At 39.7% G+C, this 22,463-nt stretch overlaps 1 protein-coding gene across 1 annotated transcript in view; it reads right to left on the bottom strand.

Moving 5' to 3' along the window:
• Positions 1-22,463, bottom strand: part of LOC126163052 (uncharacterized) — a 181,703-nt gene that overhangs the window by 122,301 nt on the left and 36,939 nt on the right. The window contains exons 2-3 of the mRNA XM_049919944.1: positions 21,076-21,309; positions 19,086-19,199 (exon numbers count right to left, since the gene is read on the bottom strand). Of these exons, the coding sequence (XP_049775901.1) occupies positions 19,086-19,199; positions 21,076-21,309 (348 nt within the window). The remainder of the gene's footprint in view (positions 1-19,085; positions 19,200-21,075; positions 21,310-22,463) is intronic.

Below are 22,463 nucleotides of genomic sequence, written 5' to 3'. Positions count from 1 at the left end.
CCTTGACTATGCTATTTATCTTACATTTGTCTGTTCCAAAAGCCATATTTATATCATTGCTGAATACTTCTGTTATCTTTAGTAATTGGTTGAGTTGTTGATATGTTGCTGCCAGTAGTTTTAGATCATCCATGTAGAGCAAATGTGTGATTTTGTGATGGTATGTTCCAGTAATATTGTATCCATAATTTGTATTATTTAGCATGTTGAATAGTGGGTTCAGAGCAAGGCAGAACCAGAAAGGACTTAATGAGTCTCCTTGGTATATTCCACGTTTAATCTGTAATGGCTGTGATGTGATGTTATTTGAATTTGTTTGTATATTAAGTGTGGTTTTCCAATTTTTCATTACTATGTTTAGGAACTGTATCAATTTAGGATCTTCTTTGTATATTTCCAATATTTGTAGTAACCATGAGTGGGGTACACTATCAAAAGCTTTTTGGTAATCAATGTATGCGTAGTGTAGCGACCTTTGTTTAGTTTTAGCTTGATATGTCACCTCTGCATCTATTATCAGTTGCTCTTTGCATCCTCGTGCTCCTTTGCAACGGTCTTTTTGTTCTTCATTTATAATTTTGTTCTGTGTTGTATGTGTTATTAATTTCTGTGTAATGACTGAAGTTAATATTTTGTATATTGTTGGTAGGCATGTTATGGGGCGATATTTAGCTGGGTTTGCTGTGTCTGCTTGATCTTTAGGTTTCAGATAAGTTATTCCATGTGTATGTGTATCAGGGAATGTGTATGGGTCTGCAATGTAACTGTTAAATAATTTAGTTAGATGTGAATGTGTTGAGGTGAACTTCTTTAGCCAGAAATTTGGTATTTTATCTTTTCCAGGGGCTTTCCAATTGTGAGTAGAATTAATTGCTTGGGTGACTTCATGTTGCAAAATTATCACTTCAGGCATCCGCGGTATCATCTTGTATGTGCCTGTTTCTGCTTGTATCCACGGTGCATGCCTGTTATGTTGTACCGGGTTTGACCATATGTTGCTCCAGAAGTGTTCCATGTCTGTTATGCTTGGTGGATTGTCTATTTTAATGCGTGTGTTACCTATTGTCTGGTAAAATTTATTATTATTATTATTATTATTATTATTACTGCTATTATTATACATGCATTTATATACAAAATATATTAAAAAGAACCATGGACTTGCCGTTGGTGGAGAGGCTCGAGTGCCTCAGCCATGAACCATGGACCTAGCCATTGGTGGGGAGCCTTGCGTGCCTCAATGATACAGATAGCCGTACCGTAGGTGCAACCACAACGGAGAGGTATCTGTTGAGAGGCCAGACAAACGTGTTGTTCCTGAAGAGGGGTAGCAGCCTTTTCAGTAGTTGCAGGTGCAACAGTCTGGATGATTGACTGATCTGGCCTTGTAACGCTAACCAAAACGGCCTTGCTGTGCTGGTACTGCGAATGGTTGAAAGCAAGGGGAAACTACGGCCGTAATTTTTCCTGAGGGCATGCAGCTTTACTGTATGATTAAATGATGATGGCGTCCTCTTGGGTAAAATATTCCGGAGGTAAAATAGTCCCCCATTCGGATCTCCGGGCAAGGACTACTCAAGATGACATCATTGTCAGGAGAAAGAAAACTGGCATTCTACAGATCAGAGCGTGGAATGTCAGATCCCTTAATCGAGCAGGTCGGTTAGAAAATTTAAAAAGGGTATTGGATAGGTCAAAGTTGGATATAGTGGGAATTAGTGAAGTTCGGTGGCAGGAGGAACAAGACTTTTGGTCAGGTGAATACAGGATTATAAATGCAAAATCAAATAGGGATAATGTAGGAGTAGGTTTAATAATGAATAAAACAATAGGAGTGCGGGTAAGCTACTACAAACAGCATTGTGAACATATTATAGTGGCCAAGATAGACACAAAGCCCATGCCTACTACAGTAGTATAAGTTTATATACAAACTAGCTCTGCAGATGACGAAGAAATTGAAGAAATGTACGATGAGGTAAAAGAAATTATTCAGGTAGTGAAGGGAGACGAAAATTTAATAGTCATGGGTGACTGGAATTCGACAGTAGGAAAAGGGAGAGAAGGAAACATAGTAGGGAATATGGATTGGGGCTAAGAAATGAAAGAGGACGCCGTCTGGTAGAATTTTGCACAGAGCATAACTTAATCATAGCTAACACTTGGTTCAAGAATCATAAAAGAAGGTTGTATACATGGAAGAATCCTGGAGATACTAAAAGGTATCAGATAGATTATATAATGTAAGACAGAGATTTAGGAACCAGGTTTTAAATTGTAGGACATTTCCAGGGGCAGATGTGGACTCTGACCACAATCTATTGGTTGTGAACTGTAGATTAAAACTGAAGAAATTGCAAAAAGGTGGGAATTTAAGGAGATGGGACCTGGATAAACTGACAAAACCAGAGGTTGTATAGAGTTTCAGGGAGAGCATAAGGGAACAAATGGCAGGAATGGGGGAAAGAAATACAGTAGAAGAAGAATGGGTAGCTTTGAGGGATGAAGTAGTGAAGGCAGCAGAGGATCAAGTAGGTAAAAAGACGAGGTCTAGTAGAAATCCTTGGGTAACAGAAGAAATACTGAATTTAATTGATGAAAGGGAAAATATAAAACTGCAGTAAATGAAGCAGGCAAAAAGGAATACAAATGTCTCAAAAATGAGATCGACAGGAAGTGCAAAATGGCTAAGCAGGTATGGCTAGAGGACAAATGTAACGATGTAGAGGCTTATCTCAGTAGGGGTAAGATAGATACTGCCTACAGGAAAATTAAAGAGACCTTGGAGAAAAGAGAGCCACTTGTATGAATATCAAGATCTCAGATGGAAACCCAGTTCTAAGCAAATAAGGGAAGGCAGAAAGGTCGAAGGAGTATATAGAGGGTCTATACAAGGGCAATGTACTTGAGGACAATATTATGGAAATGGAAGAGGATGTAGATGAAGATGAAATGGGAGATACGATACTGCGTGAAGAGTTTGACAGAGCACTGAAAGACCTGAGTCGAAACAAGGCCCCAGGAGTAGACAACATTCCATTAGAACTACTGACAGCATTGGGAGAGCCAGTCCTGACAAAACTCTACCATCTGGTGAGCAAGATGTATGACACAGGCGAAATACCCTCAGACTTCAAGAAGAATATAGTAAGTCCAATCCCAAAGAAAGCCCAAAGAAAGCAGGTGCTGACAGACATGAAAATTACCGAACTATCAGTTTAATAAGTCACGGATGCAAAATACTAACACGAAATCTTTACAGAGGAATGGAAAATCTGGTAGAATCCGATCTCGGGGAAGATCAGTTTGGATTCTGTAGAAATATTGGAACACGTGAGGCAATACTGACCCTACGACTTATCTCAGAAGCTAAATTAAGGAAAGGCAAACCTACTTTTCTAGCATTTGTAGACTTAGAGAAAGCTTTTGACAATGTTGACTGGAATACTCTCTTTCAAACTCTAAAGGTGGCAGGGGTAAAATACAGGGAGCGAAAGGCTAATTACAATATGTACAGAAACCAGATGGCAATTATAAGAGTCGAGGGGGATGAAAGGGAAGCAGTGGTTGGGAAGGGAGTGAGACAGGGTTGTAGCCTATCCCCCATGTTATTCAATCTGTATATTGAGCAAGCAGTGGAGGAAACAAAAGAAAAATTCGGAGTAGGTATTAAAACCCATGGAGAAGAAATAAAAACTTTGAGGTTCACCGATGACATTGTAATTCTGTCAGAGACAGCAAAGGACTTGGAAGAGCAGTTGAACGGAATGGATGGTGTCTTGAAGGGAGGATATAAGATGAACATCAACAAAAGCAAAATGAGGATAATGGAATGTAGTCGAATTAAGTCCGGTGATGTTGAGGGTATTAGATTAGGAAATGAGACACTTAAAATAGTAAAGGAGTTTTGCTAATTGAGGAGCAAAATAACTGATGATGGTCGAAGTAGAGGAGATATAAAATGTAGACTGGCAATGGCAAGGAAAGAGTTTCTGAAGAAGAGAAATTTGTTAACATCGAGTATAGATTTAAGTGTCAGGAAGTCATTTCTGAAAGTATTTGTATGGAGCATAGCCACGTATGGAAGTGAAAGATGGATGATAACTAGTTTGGACAAGAAGAGAATAGAAGCTTTTGAAGTGTGGTGCTACAGAAGAATGCTGAAGAATAGATGGGTAGATCATATAACTAATGAGGAGGTACTGAATAGGATTGGGGAGAAGAGAAGTTTGTGACACAACTTGACTAGAAGAAGGGATGGTTGGTAGGACATGTTCTGAGGCATCAAGGGATCACCAATTTAGTATTGGAGGGCAGCGTGGAGTGTAATAATCGTAGGGGGAGGCCAAGAGATGAATACACTAAGCAGATTCAGAAGGATGTAGGTTGCAGTAGGTACTGGGAGATGAAGAAGCTTGCACAGGATAAAGTAGCATGGAGAGCTGCATCAAACCAGTCTCAGGACTGAAGACCACAAAAACAATTAAAAAGATATGTAGCTTGTGTCTGCCTGAACATTTACTAGACTACTGTGTTAAAATTTGAACTACACCAGTAAAGCACTTTTTGAGTTTTTTTTTCTAGCAACACCTCCTATATATAGCATATTTATATAATTATACCATATATATCTTAAAAATGTAAAATCAGTCAGGTACATTTCAAGAGGTTAAACAACTTGTCTTTATGTAGTAGTATAAATAAATCAGGCCACACAGAGTGCACCAGTCCATACAGATTTAACTTTGACTTGTTTGTCACACAGGTTAGTGTTCTCTCAAAATAGTTAATGGGTTAGCTGTATGCTACTGTTTGTACTAAACTGAATATATCTCCAGTCCGATGCTGTGGTAAAACATTTTATTATATGACATTATCAGCTACTGTTTTTACATATAATTATATAGTGTTTACTTTTTATTTTACTTTACTGTATATCAGGCCAACCACAAATGCCAATGAAATTATATGACAGTAACCCAAAACATATGTAACAGTCAATACGCAAATGCCTTGATATTGAATCCATTGATGCTATAGTACAGGAATTTATGAATTATGCTGTTTCATACCAGTAACACCTTGTTTTGTCACAGACCATGCTCTATACCAGGGCCGGCCAGAAATTCTGCACGCGTGCGGTGCTCCTGCACATGTGCAACTTCCGGGTCACAGCGTGCAAGCCGCAGCCGTCAGCGTTCATGTAGTGCATGTTTCTACGCACAGATGTCGCTTTATCCACTTGCAGGGATACTCACAAGGGAACCTCCCCATCGCACCCCCCTCAGATTTAGTTATTAGTTGGCACAGTGGATAGGCCTTGAAAAAACTGAACACGGATCAATCGAGAAAACAGGAAGAAGTTGTGTGGAACTATGAAAAAAATAAGCAAGATATACACACTTAGTAGTCCATGCACAAGATAGGCAACATCAAGGATAGAGTGAGCTCAGGAGCGCCGTGGTCCCGTGGTTAGCGTGAGCAGCTGCGGAACGGAGGTCCTTGCTTCAGGTGGTGGTGGTGGTTGTTGGGATGTTTAAGGGGGACTAAACAGCTAAGGTCATCAGTCCCCCATTCCAAAAACAGGGGAGACATAAAGTCGCGGAGCAGATAAAATCCCAAGGGGAAGGAGACTCCTCCTCCCCCCCCCCACCCCCCCCCCCAGGCACTAAAGAACACAAATTAGGCAACGAACACTACAGAAAAGAAGAGTACAGACGAACACCAGACAGAAAGAAACAGAAGAAAAGAAGATGGCCGGAGACCGGTTGACTGACCACATGAACAAAAAAAGGGAAAGAGTCAACCATCCGACGACACACCAAAACAGCAACAAATATTGCGAGACGCGAGGACAAAAGACACAGAAAGGGAAAAGTGCAGGACCCCCCTAAATGCAACCATAAAAAGGACTACCACGGATAAAATGTAAAACATTGTCAGCCATGGAGGCATCGTCGCATAAAATCAAAGGCAAAGTGCCCAGGAGATTAAAGTACTGCCGGAGGGTGCGCAGTCGGGGACACTCCAATAAAATGTGGGCGACCGTCAGCCGGGACCCACACCGACTCAGGGGGGGATCCTCCTGACGCAAAAGATGGCCGTGCGTCAGGTATGTATGGCCGATGCGGAGCCGACACGGGATAACAGAGACCCTGCGAGAAGCCCGCAGGGAGGAGCGCCACACATCGGTCGTCTCCTTAACAGCCCGCAGTTTATTCGGGGATGTCAGGCCACACCACTCAGCAGCCCACATCCCAAGCACCTTACGGCGCAACACCAACTGCTGATCTCGAGCTGGGAGGCCGATCTCCAAAGCTGGGGCGTCGATCGCCCCTTTGGCCAGCCTGTCGACACGTTCGTTCCCCGGGATGCCAACGTGACCTGGTGTCCAAACAAAGACCACCGAACGTCCAGAGCGGGTAATGGTGGAAACAGACTCCTGAATAGAGGACACCAGAGGAGAAGACGGATAGCAGCGATCGATGGCCTGGAGGCTGCTCAGGGAGTCACTGCAGATGACGATGGACGTACCTGAGCAGGAACGCATGTGCTCAAGAGCGCGCAATATGGCCACCAGCTCTGCAGTAAAAATGCTGCAGCCAGCCGGCAAGGAGCGCTGTTCAACATGGGCAGCATGAGCAAAAGCGTAGGCAGTGCGACCATCAACCAGGGAACCATCAGTGTAGACAGTCTCACAGCCTGGAAAGGAGGCGAGGAGCGCAAGAAAACGGCAACGGAGGGCCGCAGGCGGAACCGAGTACTTGGGTCCCTGTGCCAAGTCCAGACGGACGGGCGGCCGGGGCAAACACCAGGGAGGCGTAGGTGCACGGACCCGGAAGGGAGGCAGAAGAGGGAATGAGCCCAGTGCTGACAGCAGGGACTGGACGGGGACAGCTATGGAAAGCCCAGACCGAGGTCGCCGTTCGGGCAGATGGAGGACCGTGACAGGGAAAAGCAGGCGACGATTGGGATGGCCCGGCGAGCAGTGCACGTGGACAGCATAGGGTGATGCTGAGGGAATTAGATTAGGAAATGAGACACTTAAAGTAGTAAAGGAGTTTTGCTATTTGGGGAGCAAAATAACTGATGATGGTCGAAGTAGAGAGGATATAAAATGTAGACTGGCAATGGCAAGGAAAGCGTTTCTGAAGAAGAGAAATTTGTTAACATCGAGTATAGATTTAAATGTCAGGAAGTCATTTCTGAAAGTATTTGTATGGAGTGTAGCCATGTATGGAAGTGAAACATGGACGGTAAATAGTTTGTACAAGAAGAAAATAGAAGCTTTCGAAATGTGGTGCTACAAAAGAATGCTGAAGATTAGATGGGTAGACCACATAACTAATGAGGCAGTATTGAATAGGATTGGGGAGAAGAGAAGTTTGTGGCACAACTTGACCAGAAGAAGGGATCGGTTGGTAGGACATGTTCTGAGGCATCAAGGGATCACCAATTTAATATTGGAGGGCAGCGTGGAGGGTAAAAATCGTAGGGGGAGACCAAGAGATGAATACACTAAGCAGATTCAGAAAGATGTAGGTTGCAGTAGGTACTGGGAGATGAAGAAGCTTGCACAGGATAGAGTAGCATGGAGAGCTGCATCAAACCAGTCTCAGGACTGAAGACCACAACAACAATAACAACAATCTCCAAATATGTAACAAACAAAAATGAACATTGGATGTTACAGGTGATACATTTCTCTGAAAATAAGGGTAGCAAAGCAAAACATGAAATGCTTTAAAGGAAAACTCAGGAGAATTGCCACAATTTAATCCTGGCACTGCTGAAAAGATGGGTAAATAAGTATAAGTGTCAGTGATGTAGAAAAACATTTGAAATCATTAAAATTCAACGAAGCTCCAGGGCCCCACTGAATCCATCAGATTCTATACCGAACTTGCGGCTGAGTGAGTCACTCTTCTAACTATATAGCATATTCCTCAAACAGAAGAACTATGCCCAGTTCTTGGAAAAAAGACAGATCACACCTGTCTACAAGAAGTGTAGTAGAAGTAATCAACAAAACTACCATCCAATATCCTTGGCATCAAATCGTTGTAGAATCTTAGAAAATGTTCTGAGCTCAAACTCCCTAATGAGGTATCTTGAACAGAATGACCACCTCCATGACAACTGGCATGGATTCCGAAAACAATGCTCATGTGAAACCCAAGTCACACTTTTCTCCCGACATACTGAAAGCTCTGGATCGAGGCAGGCAAGTAGACACAGTATTTCTTGATTTCTGAATAGCATTTGACTCAGTACCAAACCTACACTTAGTGTTAAAAAGTACAATCATATTGGGTATCAAGTAAAATTTGTGACTGGATTGAGTATTTTTTGGTAGGGAGGATGCAGCATATTATCTCGGATGGAGGGTCATCATCAGATGTAGAAGCAACTTTGTGTGTGCCCCAGGGAAGTGTTTTGGGACCCTTGCTGTTGATGATTTATATTAATGGCCTTGAAGACAATATTAATAATAACCTCAGACTTTTTGCAGATGATGCAGTTATCTATAATGAAGTACTATTTGAAAGAAGCTGCATAAATATTCAGTCAGCTCTTATTAAGATTTCGAAGTGGTGCAAAGATTGGCAACTTGCTTTAAATGTTAAACTGTGCACTTCACAGAGAGAGACAGAGAGAGAGAGAGAGAGAGAGAGAGAGAGAGAGAGAGAGAGAGAGTATCCCATAACTATAATATCAGTGAGTCACTGCTGGAATCGGCCAACTGATACAAATCCTGGATGTAATACTTGAAATGGAATGATCACAAAGGTTCAGTCGTGGTAAAGCAGGTGATAGACTTTGGTTTATTGGTAGAATACTGGGGAAGTGCAATCAGTCTACGAAGGAGATTGCTTACAAATCACTCGTGGAAATGGTTCTCGAATATTGCTAAAGTGTGTGGGATCCATACCAAATAGGGCTAAGATGGGATACTGAACACATACAGAGAGGGGCAGAAGGAATGGTCACAGGTTTGTCTTATCCGTGGAAGTGTGACACAGAGATACTGAAGGAAATGAACTGGCAAAATCTTGAAGATGCACATACATTATCATGAGAAAGTCTATTAACAAAGTTTCAAGAAACAGCTTTAAATGCTGACTATAGGAATATACTACATCGGTAGTCTGAAAAGTTCTTGGAATGGAATAGGAAAAAAGTGCTTACAACACTGTAACTTTTTTTATTTTTCAATATAGTCTCCTTGTAGGTTAATGCACTTGGTCCAACGATGTTCCAATGCATTGACCCATCTCCAAAATGAGTTTCCTCCAGGCCTGCAAAATAGTTGTCAACCCCGGCTATCAATTCTTTATTTGAAGCAAATCTTCATCCACCAAGAAAAATTTTCAGTTTTGAGAAGAGGTGGAAGTCTGACAGAGCGATATCAGGTCAAAAGGCCGGTGTGGCAACCATTCCTACCTTAGTTCATGTAATTTTGCCATGGCGACGGCACGTGTGTGTATCCGCGCATTGCCTTGTTGCGGCACCCACCTTGCAGATAATTTTTTCATTTCTAATTCTTCAGTTAAAATGTGATATACCCTTTCAGATTACATCTGGCAAGCGTGAGCAATTTCATGCACTTTCATTGGCGATCCTCCATGAGCATATTGTGCACTTTTGCAATGATTTCTAGCGTAGTGACACATCTTGACCAACCACTGCGCGGATCATCATCTGAGCTCTCCTGACCAAATTTAAATTCATTTGTCCACTTCATCATCATCATCATCATCATCATCATCAGTGTTCTGCCTAAAGGCAGGTTTTCACATGGTAGTTCTAGTTCTCCAGGATGTTCGGTCTTCTGCCATCCTCTTCAGGTCGGCATAATTTCCTCTTCCCTTTATGTCATCTGTCATCTTGTATCTCCTTCTTCCTATCAGTCTTCTCCCACAAACCAGTCCTTCCAAAGCATCTACTAGCAAGCACTCCCTGAATGAGCACTCAATGAATGCCCCAACCAGTTCTTTTTCCTTTCTCTTACAACCTTCAGCAGACATCTTCTCTCACCAACCCTTTCCAATACTCTTTCATTACTCACTCTTTCCATCCAGCTTATTCTCTCCATTCTCCTCCACATTCACATTTCAAATGCTTCTAACCTTTTTTCATCCTCTCTTCTCAGTGTTCATGTTTCTGCCCCATATAGTGCCACACTCCACTTGGCAACAGTTGAATATGAAGGAGCAGAGACCACTCACTCTTTCCATCCAGCTTATTCTCTCCATTCTCCTCCACATTCACATTTCAAATGCTTCTAACCTTTTTTCATCCTCTCTTCTCAGTGTTCATGTTTCTGCCCCATATAGTGCCACACTCCACTTGGCAACAGTTGAATATGAAGGAGCAGAGACCCCCAGTTTATTCTGGAAATTGGCATGAATGTCCTTTGCTTTTATACCTTTCTTTATGAAGTACTTATCACTCCTCGAATCTCAATTTTTTCCATCTTCACAAATCACTACGCAGGAACAACAACAGAGCCACGTCACTGCCACAGCTCTCTTCCAAGATAACTGACGTGGCACGTGTTAACAGGCAAAAGTCGAATGAATATCACATGAACAACTCGTTGCTCTGGTGCTGGCCTCTTGTGGTGATTCTAAGAACTTATCAAGCCATCTTCATATAACCCACTATGTATCGTCACATAGGGATCATGAGGATAAGAGTAGAATAATTACAGCATGCACAGAGGCATTCAAACAATCATTCTTCCTGCACTCCACACATGAAATGAATGGAAAAACCCTGATAACTGGTACAATGGGATATACCCTCTGCCATGCAGTTCACAGTGGCTTTTAGACTATAGATGTAGATGTAGGTGTAGAGGTAGAAATGTAATGAAAAATACGTAATTTTATATGGTAAATTACAATAAGTGATTTTTTAAATATAGCACTGAAATAGAACTGCACACACATGAGCACCGTGCTCTCTCTCTCTCTCTCTCTCTCTCACACAGATCCCCCCCCCCCCCCCCCCGGCGCGCGCGCACGCTCTCACACACACACACACACACACACACACACACACACACACACACACACAATGAATATGATAATAATACTTCTTCATAATGAAATGAGGATTAGTTTATTGTAGGTACTGTACTGGACGCAGGCACCAGCTAAAATGCAGTGTGGTCATTCAAAATGTTTTATGCATCTTTTGTGCTTTTATGACACATTTGGACTTACAATTATAAAGTATATATTACTGTTAATACTGAGTTAATTACCACAACCACTCTCAACAAATGGTACTTTAGCAGTCCTCTTCCATCACTCATAAACAACAATTAATAGACACAGAGAGCAGCTCTGTTCGCAACCCTGTGTTCTTTATTACTTCAGCTGCATATCAGACGTCCGAAGTGCATGCGCTGTTGAACTGTTGTCTTGTGTGATCCTTTGTGTTTTATTTAGAGACCAAAATGAATTATAAGTGAAGAAAAATCTTGTAGTTACTGTGGATCAGAAACTATGTGCTCTAAATATGAAGACAGTAACTTGTTCTCGAAAGAACAGTTACTGTTGATGACCGCACAGCTTTTCCCTGGAATAAATTATGACTAACTGACAACTTCAGCTGTCGACAGGTGTTGTTGATACACCTCGAAGTGGACAGCTGAAAATGTGTGCCCCGACCGGGATCTCCTGCTTACATGGCAGACGCTCTATCCATCTGAGCCACTGAGGACACAGATAAATAGCGCAACTGTAGGGACTTATCCCTTGCACGCTTCCTGTGAGACTCACATTCCCAACTGTCCACAATTCTACATATGTATTGTACCTTATAGGTAGCTGAGGTTGTCAGTTAGTCATCATTTAACCCAGGGAAAAGCTGCGCGGACATCAACAGTAACTGTTCTTTCGAGAACAAGTTACTGTCTTCGTATATATAGTTAAAGGATACCCAGCCATTGACCTTCGTCTGTGTGAATGCGCACAGGTTGCCCAAACTCTTACGGGAATCACCAAAGCGTGCGCGAGTAATGAGTGGGTGGGCAAATGTCTATAAGGTACAGTACATATGTAGAATTGTGGACAGTTGGGAATGTGAGTCTCACGGGAAGCGTGCAAGGGATAAGTACCTGCAGTCGCACTATTCATCTGTGTCCTCGGTGGCTCAGATGGATAGAATGTCTGCCATGTAAGCAGGAGATCCCGGGTTTGAGTCCCGGTCGAGGCACAAATTTTCAGCTGTCCACTTCGAGGTATATCAACAACACCTGTCGGCAGCTGAGGTTGTCAGTTAGTCATCATTTATATGTGCTGTAATGCGACTGGATTATGGGATAGCAGCCAAAACTACTGCTTTGGATTTAGGGGTGGGAAAAAGTACTGCTGAAGGCTGGACGAAAAATCAAGTAGAAATTGAAAATTAGTGTGCTTCCCAAGTGAGTGGAAGTGGAATAAAAGAAGACAATGTTGAAAGGTAAGTCTATAGAAGTTGAGAAAGCTTGATTTTAGTGGCATGAGTATTTAAGAGGGAAAGGTCTGCCCATTACTGGGTCGGTATTGCAGGTAAATGCACTGCAATTTCAATGGCAAATCGAAGTAGGGGATCCAGAATTTATTGCCAGTGATGGATAGTTGGCTCAGTGGAAAAAAGATTCAGTATTTGCCAGATTACCTGTAGCGGAGGGGCTTTAATCACTGACAAAGAGGCTGTGCCATTGTTTAACAAGTATCGTTTCGAGGTAATTGACAAGATGGGTATTTCTGGAGACAGCTGAACAACTATGATGAGAGTGGTTTAAATTGCAAGATGCTCCCTACAAAAATGCTTGTTTCAAAAAAAGGAAGCTGAAGCATCTGGGTACAAGAAAAGTGAGGAGCGAGTTGCCGATATTGACTTGGCAGTAAAGCAACTGGCAACCACAAGCTTAGGCTTACATTACTACGGAAATCACAGAAACCTACAGCTTTCAAAACCTCAAAAATCAGGAACCACTTTGAACCTGCCTGCAATGAACTCACAGATGGAGATATCAAAGCACTATTTTCATCCCCAAATGTGACCGCTCTGTCAGACAACGGAGCACATCATCCTTGAAAAGCTAAAGAAGTAGACCACCGTCTTCTCAGTTTGTTGAAATCAGCAGTATATAATAATAAAGACAGAACAATCTTCCTGAAGAGGATTAACTTGCTAGGTGTCAAAAAGCTGGCTGGCAGAAGTGTGGAAAGAGTTTCTGAACATATCACTTGTAAGGTCTTGTAAAATTCTTTTAGGCAATGAGGTTTGGCATTTTAACATTTGTGAAACCAAAGTCAAAGATGGAAATGACACTGTTTTGTTGCTCAGAAATGTATGGGACTGTGAGGAAGCCGATGCAGAGGACATCATACTATGGATGGCAAATGATGAAGTTGGTGAAGCAACTGGCCATGATAATATTGTGGAAATGGTGACACAAGGGGAAGTAACAAAAGAAGATGTGGCAAACTCAGATGACACAAGAAATCTCATCCCACATAAGGGAGGGTTCAAGATGACTGAGGCAGCACTGCAGCACGTTAGTCAGAAGGAGGAAGCAACTTTGGCTGATATCATTTGTTTGCAAAAGTGGAAAGATATTGCAGCACTGAAGGATGGAAACAGTCATCTATCAAATACTTTTTTAAAACTTCAAACCTGTAAATTTCACCTTTTATGTTAGTCCTGGCTTTTCACATGTGTGTAATCATACATTCATGGCCCAAGATGTTGGGGTTGCAGTCACATGCGCGTGAGGTGTGCTTGCTCGTGTGTATGAATGGTGTGTGTCTCTCTTCTACACATGAAGGCTGTAGCCGAAAGCTTTCTTGTAACTGTCTTTTAATTGCACTTGTCTGCAACTTGATGTTTCTTCTTTCGGTAAGTAGCAATCTGCCTTTTCCTACATAGTTGATATTCATACTTTACAATGCAAAAATATTATGTGACCTTTGCAGATGGTCTGAAATGGCAATTTTGCTGAATTGGAACCATCACAATAAAACACTAAACAACTATAGCAGCAATTTGGATTTTATTAAATATTGTCCCTACGAGATTTCTCCGACGCTGTGGGCCCATTGGATTACAAAGTCAGAAAACGTTAAAGAACCTAGGTCTTGGTATTAAGAAAAAAGGGTGTTTTGAATGGTATGGCTGGGGTAATTATTGAACTCTGGTGTATCCATCATTTTTGTTATCCAGTTTGATTTTCCATCTAAGATAGCAGCCAGAGTGAAAAATACACAAAGTTTCATCACAAAAAATTGTGAATTGGGCAATTAAAAAGCAAGTGTGTACAAAGTGTAAAGATGAAATCACGAAGCTTAAAGAACATAATTCAAGTCTGCAATTAGTTATTAGTGAATTGAAAATGAGTATCTCGAAAATTCAGAACGAAAAACTTGAGTCAATGTAAAATCAAAACTTGGCAAATCTTCCTCAAGGGAGTTCAAACAACTCCTAAAAGTGGACAAAAAGGTCGTATAAAAACAGCAGACAAAGTGAAAACCGCTGAAGACTGTGCAGTATCACGAAATTTAGTGAATGACAGCCAATTTCAGATACTTACTAATATGGACTACGCAAAAGCTGTGAACAATGTGATACTATGTGATAAGATCTAAGACAGTGCAAAGTATATGGGACAAGAGCATGGAAAAACAACCAACATAACAGGAATATGAACAAGATACATCTACCAACTATCGGAAATTCTCCAAAGGTATTATCATCTCTTGCTGGCACAAAAAACGACGTGGAAAATGTGACTCAAGATGACATGGGTACCTGTAGCTATAGACTAAATAACAGTAATCTTCCCACAAAAAGTAAGCCTACGTATAAAATTGACATCTATGCTGATAGCCAAGTGCGAGGAGTAGCCTCTGAATTGTGAAGTTTATGTAAACACGAGATCAACAGCGTGGTAAAACCAGAAGCAAATCTCAAGGCAGCAACTACAGCCAATCACGAAACAATCTCAGGGCTAAATAGTAATGATTTTTCCACCTTTCTTGCAGGTACTAACAGTGTAGCAAAAAATGAGGCAAAAATTCTTGTACCTACCCTTAAACAGAGGCTGCACCAATTTAGAAATATGAATATGATTGTATCTTCTATACCCCATCATCATCATGACCTACGCAGCTGGTCCTGTGTGAATAAGGAAGTGAAAAAAATGGATAAAGCAATGCAAAATCTATGCAGGAACATATGTCAACATAAGCACACTATGGAAACATTCCATACAACACATGGTTTTCACATCAACAGACTGGGAAAGGCATTTATTAGCAGTAAGATCGTGGAAATAGTTCATATGAAAAAAAAAAAAAAAAAAAAAAATGCTCCAATCACTAGTCGAATTATAGCATTGAAGGACAAAAGTGATTTAACTCCACAACCAACTTCTATCAAAAGCGATAAAGAAAATGCTTTTTTACCAGAAGTAAACATTCCTGCAGTTCTGACACAGACAGCTAGAGTGCCTATAATTTGGACATATCATGTAACTATACAACTGAGAAACAAACAGTGCTAAAATATTTACGTTGGTGCAGGTCGATATCTATTGTATAAGAAGTAAGTTATCAGAATTGCAAAATTTTTGTAACATTAAGAATGTTAGATGTGATATGCTTGGCAGAACATTGGCTAAAAGAAAATGAAATTGAAAGTTTCATCCCTCAAGGATATGTTGTAGCTGACATAATGCGTAAGAAAAGGCGAAAAAAGGGTGTCGCTGGGATTTACATCAAGAATGTGCTAAAATTTTCAAAACTAGATGTGACACTGTATTGTTAAAAAATAAATGCTTAGTTTAGTTGTCTGAGACTAACTGAAGGAAATGAAATAATCGTTAGCCTGTATTGGTCTCCAAATGGAGATATAAATGTATTTTTTGAACAATTTGAGTTAAAGGTTAAAAAACTCCTTAAACTGAAAACAAAGGGATTTTAATATTGAAATGGGAGACTCAAAGCAACAACTCTCTAGAATATTAAATATTTTGAGATCCTTAAACCTGCATTGCACAAACAGCTCTCCTAGTCATAATGATGCATGTCTAGGCAATATTATTGTTAACTTACATAGAGAGGAATATGTGACTAGCCCGGCTGATGGAGTTTTTGAAGATCATGATCCTTTGCTTATAACAGTTTATCACAAGCATTCAACTTATTACAATAAATCTAATGTGGCAGGGGTGAGAGGTCAGAGGGAGGAGCGCATTATGTTGTTCATTGACAAATTAAAGAACACAAATTGGGACTCTACATATGGGAGTCAAACAGGAAAAGCTAGATTTGAAAATGGTTTTGACGATCTCTTTAAAAAATACAGACTTATGGTATTCATGCTTCCCATTAATAAAAGTTGGTTCCCCACGTAGACTTACACATAAAAGCACAAAAATCAACTGGTATACAAAAGAATTTGCAGAAATTACGGAAAACGCACAAAAATGAGGATAATTAAGGGGAGGAAGAGAGGAGTGGGGTCTACAGTGACTACCTCTGGAGTAAAAAAACATGACAAAGATAAGCTCAGAAAGGCCAAAACAGCAGCATGTGAAAGTTATATGGAAGGTGCTACAAAGTAGTGCAGGACAGCATGGGAAGTTATTAGACAAGATAATTCTTTCCGCCACGTCTGTCAAACTCTTCTCGATCCATGAGATCTGAATGACCATTTTGTCATGTTAGTCAGAGAACTAAGAGATAAACTTAACACCTCAGATACTTCTGCAAGGGATCTCCTCAGTCCCCAGCTGCCTGAAAAACCTTTATTTCGCTTGGACAAAATAACACCTGATGAGGTCTGTAAAACTGTTTCCAAATTGTCCAGTTCCAAAAGTATGGACTGCTACTGGATGTCCAATTATGTTGTTAAAAGAACAGGTCACTTGATAAGTGAGCCACTGAGGTTTATTTTTAACAAATGTTTAGAGTATGGAGTTTTTCCAGATTCGCTCAAAATCTCAGAAGTTATGCCCAAACACAAAAAGGGTGATAAACTATTCCCCCAGAACAATCGACCAGTTTCTAGTGTGCCAATGCTCTCAAAAAAATATTTGACTCACTATGTACATTCAATAAGTAATTACTTTGAAAAACATGCCCTCGAAAAACATGGACTCCTACGAAACAATCAGTATGGATTTCGGGCAGGTAAAAATACAACTGCGGCTGTTCTAGAAACTGTTGACCAAACTTTTAACTGCTTTTGAAAATAAGAAGATGGTTTCATTTGTATTATGTGATTTACATAAAGCTTTCAACTACATTCCTTTTAACATACTACTAACAAAATTGTGAGTATTATGGTCAACAGAAATGTACATTGGCAGTAATCCCTCCCTACCTGACCAACAGAAGACAGTCTCAATTAGAAACAGACATTCTCCCTTAGTAGAAATTGGTACAGTGCTCGGTCCTTGGCCCCTTCTTTTCCATTGCGGCTATCAATGATCTGCCCCACTGTGTATCGCAGCCTGTAATCTGCTGTGCTGATGACACAACTTCACTTTCTTCACATCATACCAGCTCAAGCCTTAGTAAGGTTTCACAAAAACTCTTGACTCTGCACTGAACTGGTTTGCAGCCAATAAACTTGTCTGTAATCTAGACAAAACTCAAAAGCTTATATTAGGACTGACTATGGAGATAGAAAATAAATGTCTCAAACTTTTAGGAACACATATTGATGCCAAACTCAGTTGGGAAGAACACATGAATCAAGTCTGTAAAAAAATCCCAGAAGTGTCCTACCTCATACGGAAACTGAGATATATGGTCAGCAATAATTATCTAAATACAGCATATTTTGGGCTCTTTCAGTCACACATCTCATACAGCCTTCTCATATGGGACATTCTCCTCATATCAGCAACATTTTAAAAGTCCAAAAACAAGTTGTCTGCATATTATGCAAGGCTTGTTCTTAACAGCATTGTCACCCTCTTTTTACTACGCTTAAGCTACTAACAGTTGTGAATCTGTACATCTATGAGTCTACAGTCTGTCAAGAACAGCATTAAGTAACGTGTTTTAAGGGAAACAATACACAAACATGACACAAAAATAAGGCAAACATTGACATTCCAAGGCAATGGCTAGCTATAACAGGAAACTGTCAAAAAGTAAATGCCCTCAAAATTTTTAACAAGCTGCCTCTTACTGCTCAATCCCTGCCATTCGAAACAAAACTGTATGACTGGCTGACAAAAAAACCATTATACAATATGAAAGAGCTCTATGATATGGACAATACTGATGTTAATATTTGAAATTATAGCTGTATATAAGATCGTTAATCTGTACATGAACTATAAAGGTTAACTACAATAATTTAAGTGCAACTGTAACTTGATATTATTATGATAGTACCTGATATTATTAAGAAAGCCTATTCTATGGCAACAAAAGATTCTGAAGTGTAGAAACAATGTTTCATCTTTACGGTGAGTTGCAATCTATCCTTTTCATAACTGTTTATATTCTAACCTGGACTTTCCATTGTAATAGTATAGATATAGATGTCAACCTGCTGAACCTTGATGTGTGAATTTCTTTTCTATATCTGTTTGTACTTTCAGTCCCAACTGTTCCTATCTTTATCAAGAGATGTTTAATAGCAGCATATATACAATTATAAATACATTCCTATTAACAATGTACACTCTTTTTCACAAGTGTTTTGCTGTTGTGAGTTCTATTATTACTGTTTCCTTTCGTAAAAATAAGAGACTGGTTTTAAGCTATATGTTACAGATTTCATTCTCATTTAGATGGTTTTTTGCAAACAAAAATTTTCCTAGTTCAGTACTTGTTCTCTCTCAATAGTCACTCCTCATGTGTCACCTAATGCTGAAAAACTTCTTTATTTGTTACAACCTGTTTCCACTTACATAATGAATATACATATTTACTGAAACAGTATTTACAATGCTCCAATAATCGGAACACTGTGAATGGAGCTCCATATTTTGTTTGTATGGCACAATCAAAATTTGCAAGAAATATGTAAGTTAATGCATTACAATAACATAAGACTCATATTACCATTACTTCCTGCCAAAAGACATATAGCATAGACCTCTGGAAGAATCTTCTTCAGATAAGACGGTCTGAACTGCACTACCAGTTTAGATTTATTGTAATCCACAACCTTCAAACCTGAAAGAAAAGGAATGGTTAAATACAGTAATTAACATTTTAACATGTTAAACATATGGTATCTTTTGATCTTGCAGCATTTAAGTTAATTCTCACAGTTTATAAACGACATTCTTAATATCAAATTCTATGACAGAGCACAGATAATTCTGCAGCACCTATTACAGGTACTACATGGCATATTCATTCACTCATACAATAAATTATAATGATGCTGCAAATGACCTCGAGATACTGGAATGTTTTGGATGGCTTACATAATTCTAAGATAGAGATTTAGAATTAAGATTACAAACTAAATAACATCTTTCAGGTCATGTGCGGACTCTGACAAGTCTGGCTTCAGCTGCCAAAGACTGTGGTCATGTTTGTGTGAATTGTGTTTGCATGAGTGTGTGTGTGTGTGTGTGTGTGTGTGTGTGTGTGTGTGTGTGTGTGTGTATGTGTGTGTGTGTGTGTGTCTTTGGTCTACTTTTGACAAAGGCCTTGTTGGCCAAAAGCTGTGACAGTCTTTTTGTTGTGCCTATCTGAGACTCAGCTTCTTCGCTATATGGTGAGAAGCAACTACCCTTTTCATAATATGAAATGTGTCAGAGAAGCAAATGATTTGTAACATGAGTTGAACAGAATGGATAGCAACTCAATAAGAGTTTACAAGATGAACATTAACAAAAGTAAAACAGGCTAACAGAATGTAATTGAATTAACCCATTAACTGCCAAACTATTTTTCTTCAACCTACATTTATTTTTGGGTTACCTGAGTGGCACATACGCTGGGACAATGAAAGAAAATGCTATACTTTAGACAAACCCCAAATGAGGATCATGGCAGTTAACGGGTTAAGTCAGGCGATGCTGAAAGTATTAGATTAGAAAATGAGACACTGCAAGTTAAAGGAACTATGGATGGCAAAATAATGGTGATGGCTGAAGTAAAGAGGATATAGGGTCCAGAATGACAATAGCAAGAAAAGTGTTTCTGAAATAGGAAATTTGTGGACATTAAATATAAATTTAATAGTCAGAAAGTGTTTGAAAGTATTTATCTGGAGTGTAGCCTTATATGAAAGTGAAACATTGATTATAAACAGTATTGGCAAGAAGAGGTTTGAAGCTTTTAAAATGTGGTTCTACAGAAGAATGCTGGAGTAGGATGGATAGACCACATAACCAGTGAAGCAGTAGAAGCTGTCAAGTGTGGTTTAAGCTTGGATTGTATGATTGTGAAAATCCGGATTGGTGAGGGACAGATGGAATTGGAAAAGTTGAAGGTTCTTTGGTAGGCTGGGTGACAGCCCACCATGCCAGATTTAATGGTCAGGCCATTAGGTGGGACACCACGTATCAGACAAGATTTCAGAAAGAGGATGTGTGCTTGTAGTGTAAAGGAATACTGCACTGAGAAGGCATTTTGGCTTCCTGATGTAATGGGAGACATATAGTTCAAAGACAATGTATATCCGAAAAAATGAAAATTTTCAAGTTACTCATCTATAACTGCAACAATCTACTCTTTATTTATTGATACCCCATTTTCTCAACAACTCTGGTTTGGGAAATAAATAATTGTTACTCATCTCTCAACAAATGAAATATTATATAGTGCAGAGTTGTCATTATTCCATACTGATTTTTCACCTCAGCGAATCTTATATTCATGGGCTTCTGTTAGAGCCAGATAAGAGATCAGGTATATTACATGGTTCATTTAACTGTTGTTGCTGCCAATTGAATCATATTCTGAAGTTTGTTTATTTTTGTTGTTACATACTGTTCTATGAAAATCGTCAGTTTAAATCCACATATCACACATGCATTCAGCCTCCATACACATTAATGCAATTAGATGGGGCCAAAGGACCACCCGTCATTACCAAATAGCATGTGGCACTCCAGTTGTTCAAGAAACCGTACATCTGAAAATCTGTGATGCAATCCATCTGCAATTGATAAAGCCTTTGCTTCAGACAGTGCCCCATACTTGCTACCAAAGTTGATTGGTTGGGTAGTGTGAATATCCTTCTGCAATTGCAATTTAATATCGAGCAACTGCTTCCTTCTCTTCAGCAAATCTTGTTTTTGGGAGAATAGGAGATGCTCTCTCTCACCTGGAAACAATAAAGGAATTCTTGTTAATTAATACTATAACAATGAATAGACAGCACTGTGTGAGTATGTTTATTAAAGTCATAAAAAAACTAATGAACGATTAGTATTCCAAAGTTTTTACTGACCAACATATTTTCAAGTACTTTACATTCTACATTTGTAAAAACATTTTTTTAATTACAAACCAGTCAAATAAACACAATTCAAGAACAATTTTAAATAGAAGCCTAAGTTTGATGACAAAGGACCATTCACCCCCAAACTTTCTAAGCTTGTGTGCTATAGTTAAAAATGAAAAAAATCAACTGTTTTTTTTTTCTTTATGTGGTACTGCCGACAGCTTAAATCAATTACAGGAATTTACAACAAATCTGTAAGTTACAATGTACAGTTAAACATCACCACTGAAGGTCTGATGAAAAATTTGTTCTCACTCCTCCCCTCAAGGTGTTAACTACCGTCTCTACAAGACAGCACACTGTTTGTAGTGAGCAGTTGCAACTATATCTATATCCATACTCTGCAAATCACCACAAAGGGCCTGGCAGAGGGAAGATTGAACCAGCATTCATTTAGCAGTGATGTGAGATACCAGTAAGTCATTTAGCTAACTATTCTTCTCACAACAATTTTGCAAGTAAACGCTCCAGAAATATACATACCACAAAAAAAAAAAGAAAACACTGAACAGGATGATGGAAACTCTGAGCATTAAGACATAAATCGGTATGTGTCGGCCTGTGGTACACAAGTGGCCGAGACGCCCGTCTACCTGTTGTTGTACTAAAACATCCAAGAATTACAACCTTCCTTCCTTCTTTCCTTCCTTCTCCATCTCGACAGTGAACTGGATGTTCAGATGTATGCTGTTCATGTGTTCCATGAATTGTTCACGAGCTTCTGCGCTGTGTGGCCAGGCCATAAACATATCAACAACATAATGATAAAATAAGAATGGACAGAGAGGAGCCGAATTTAGTGCACGTTCCTCAAAATTCTCCATAAAAAAGTTAGACAATGATGGAGATAATGGAGAGACGATTGCCATACCATCCGTCATTTCATAAAATTTAGTACCATACAAGAAGTAGGTGGCCATCATCACATGGCGGAACAACTTTATAGTTTCAGGAGGAAAAAGATCTCACAGCAT

Source organism: Schistocerca cancellata, chromosome 2 (assembly GCF_023864275.1).
Source record: "Schistocerca cancellata isolate TAMUIC-IGC-003103 chromosome 2, iqSchCanc2.1, whole genome shotgun sequence".
Classification (NCBI taxonomy): Eukaryota; Metazoa; Arthropoda; class Insecta; order Orthoptera; family Acrididae; genus Schistocerca; species Schistocerca cancellata.
This window is presented reverse-complemented; position numbering and strand designations above follow the sequence as displayed.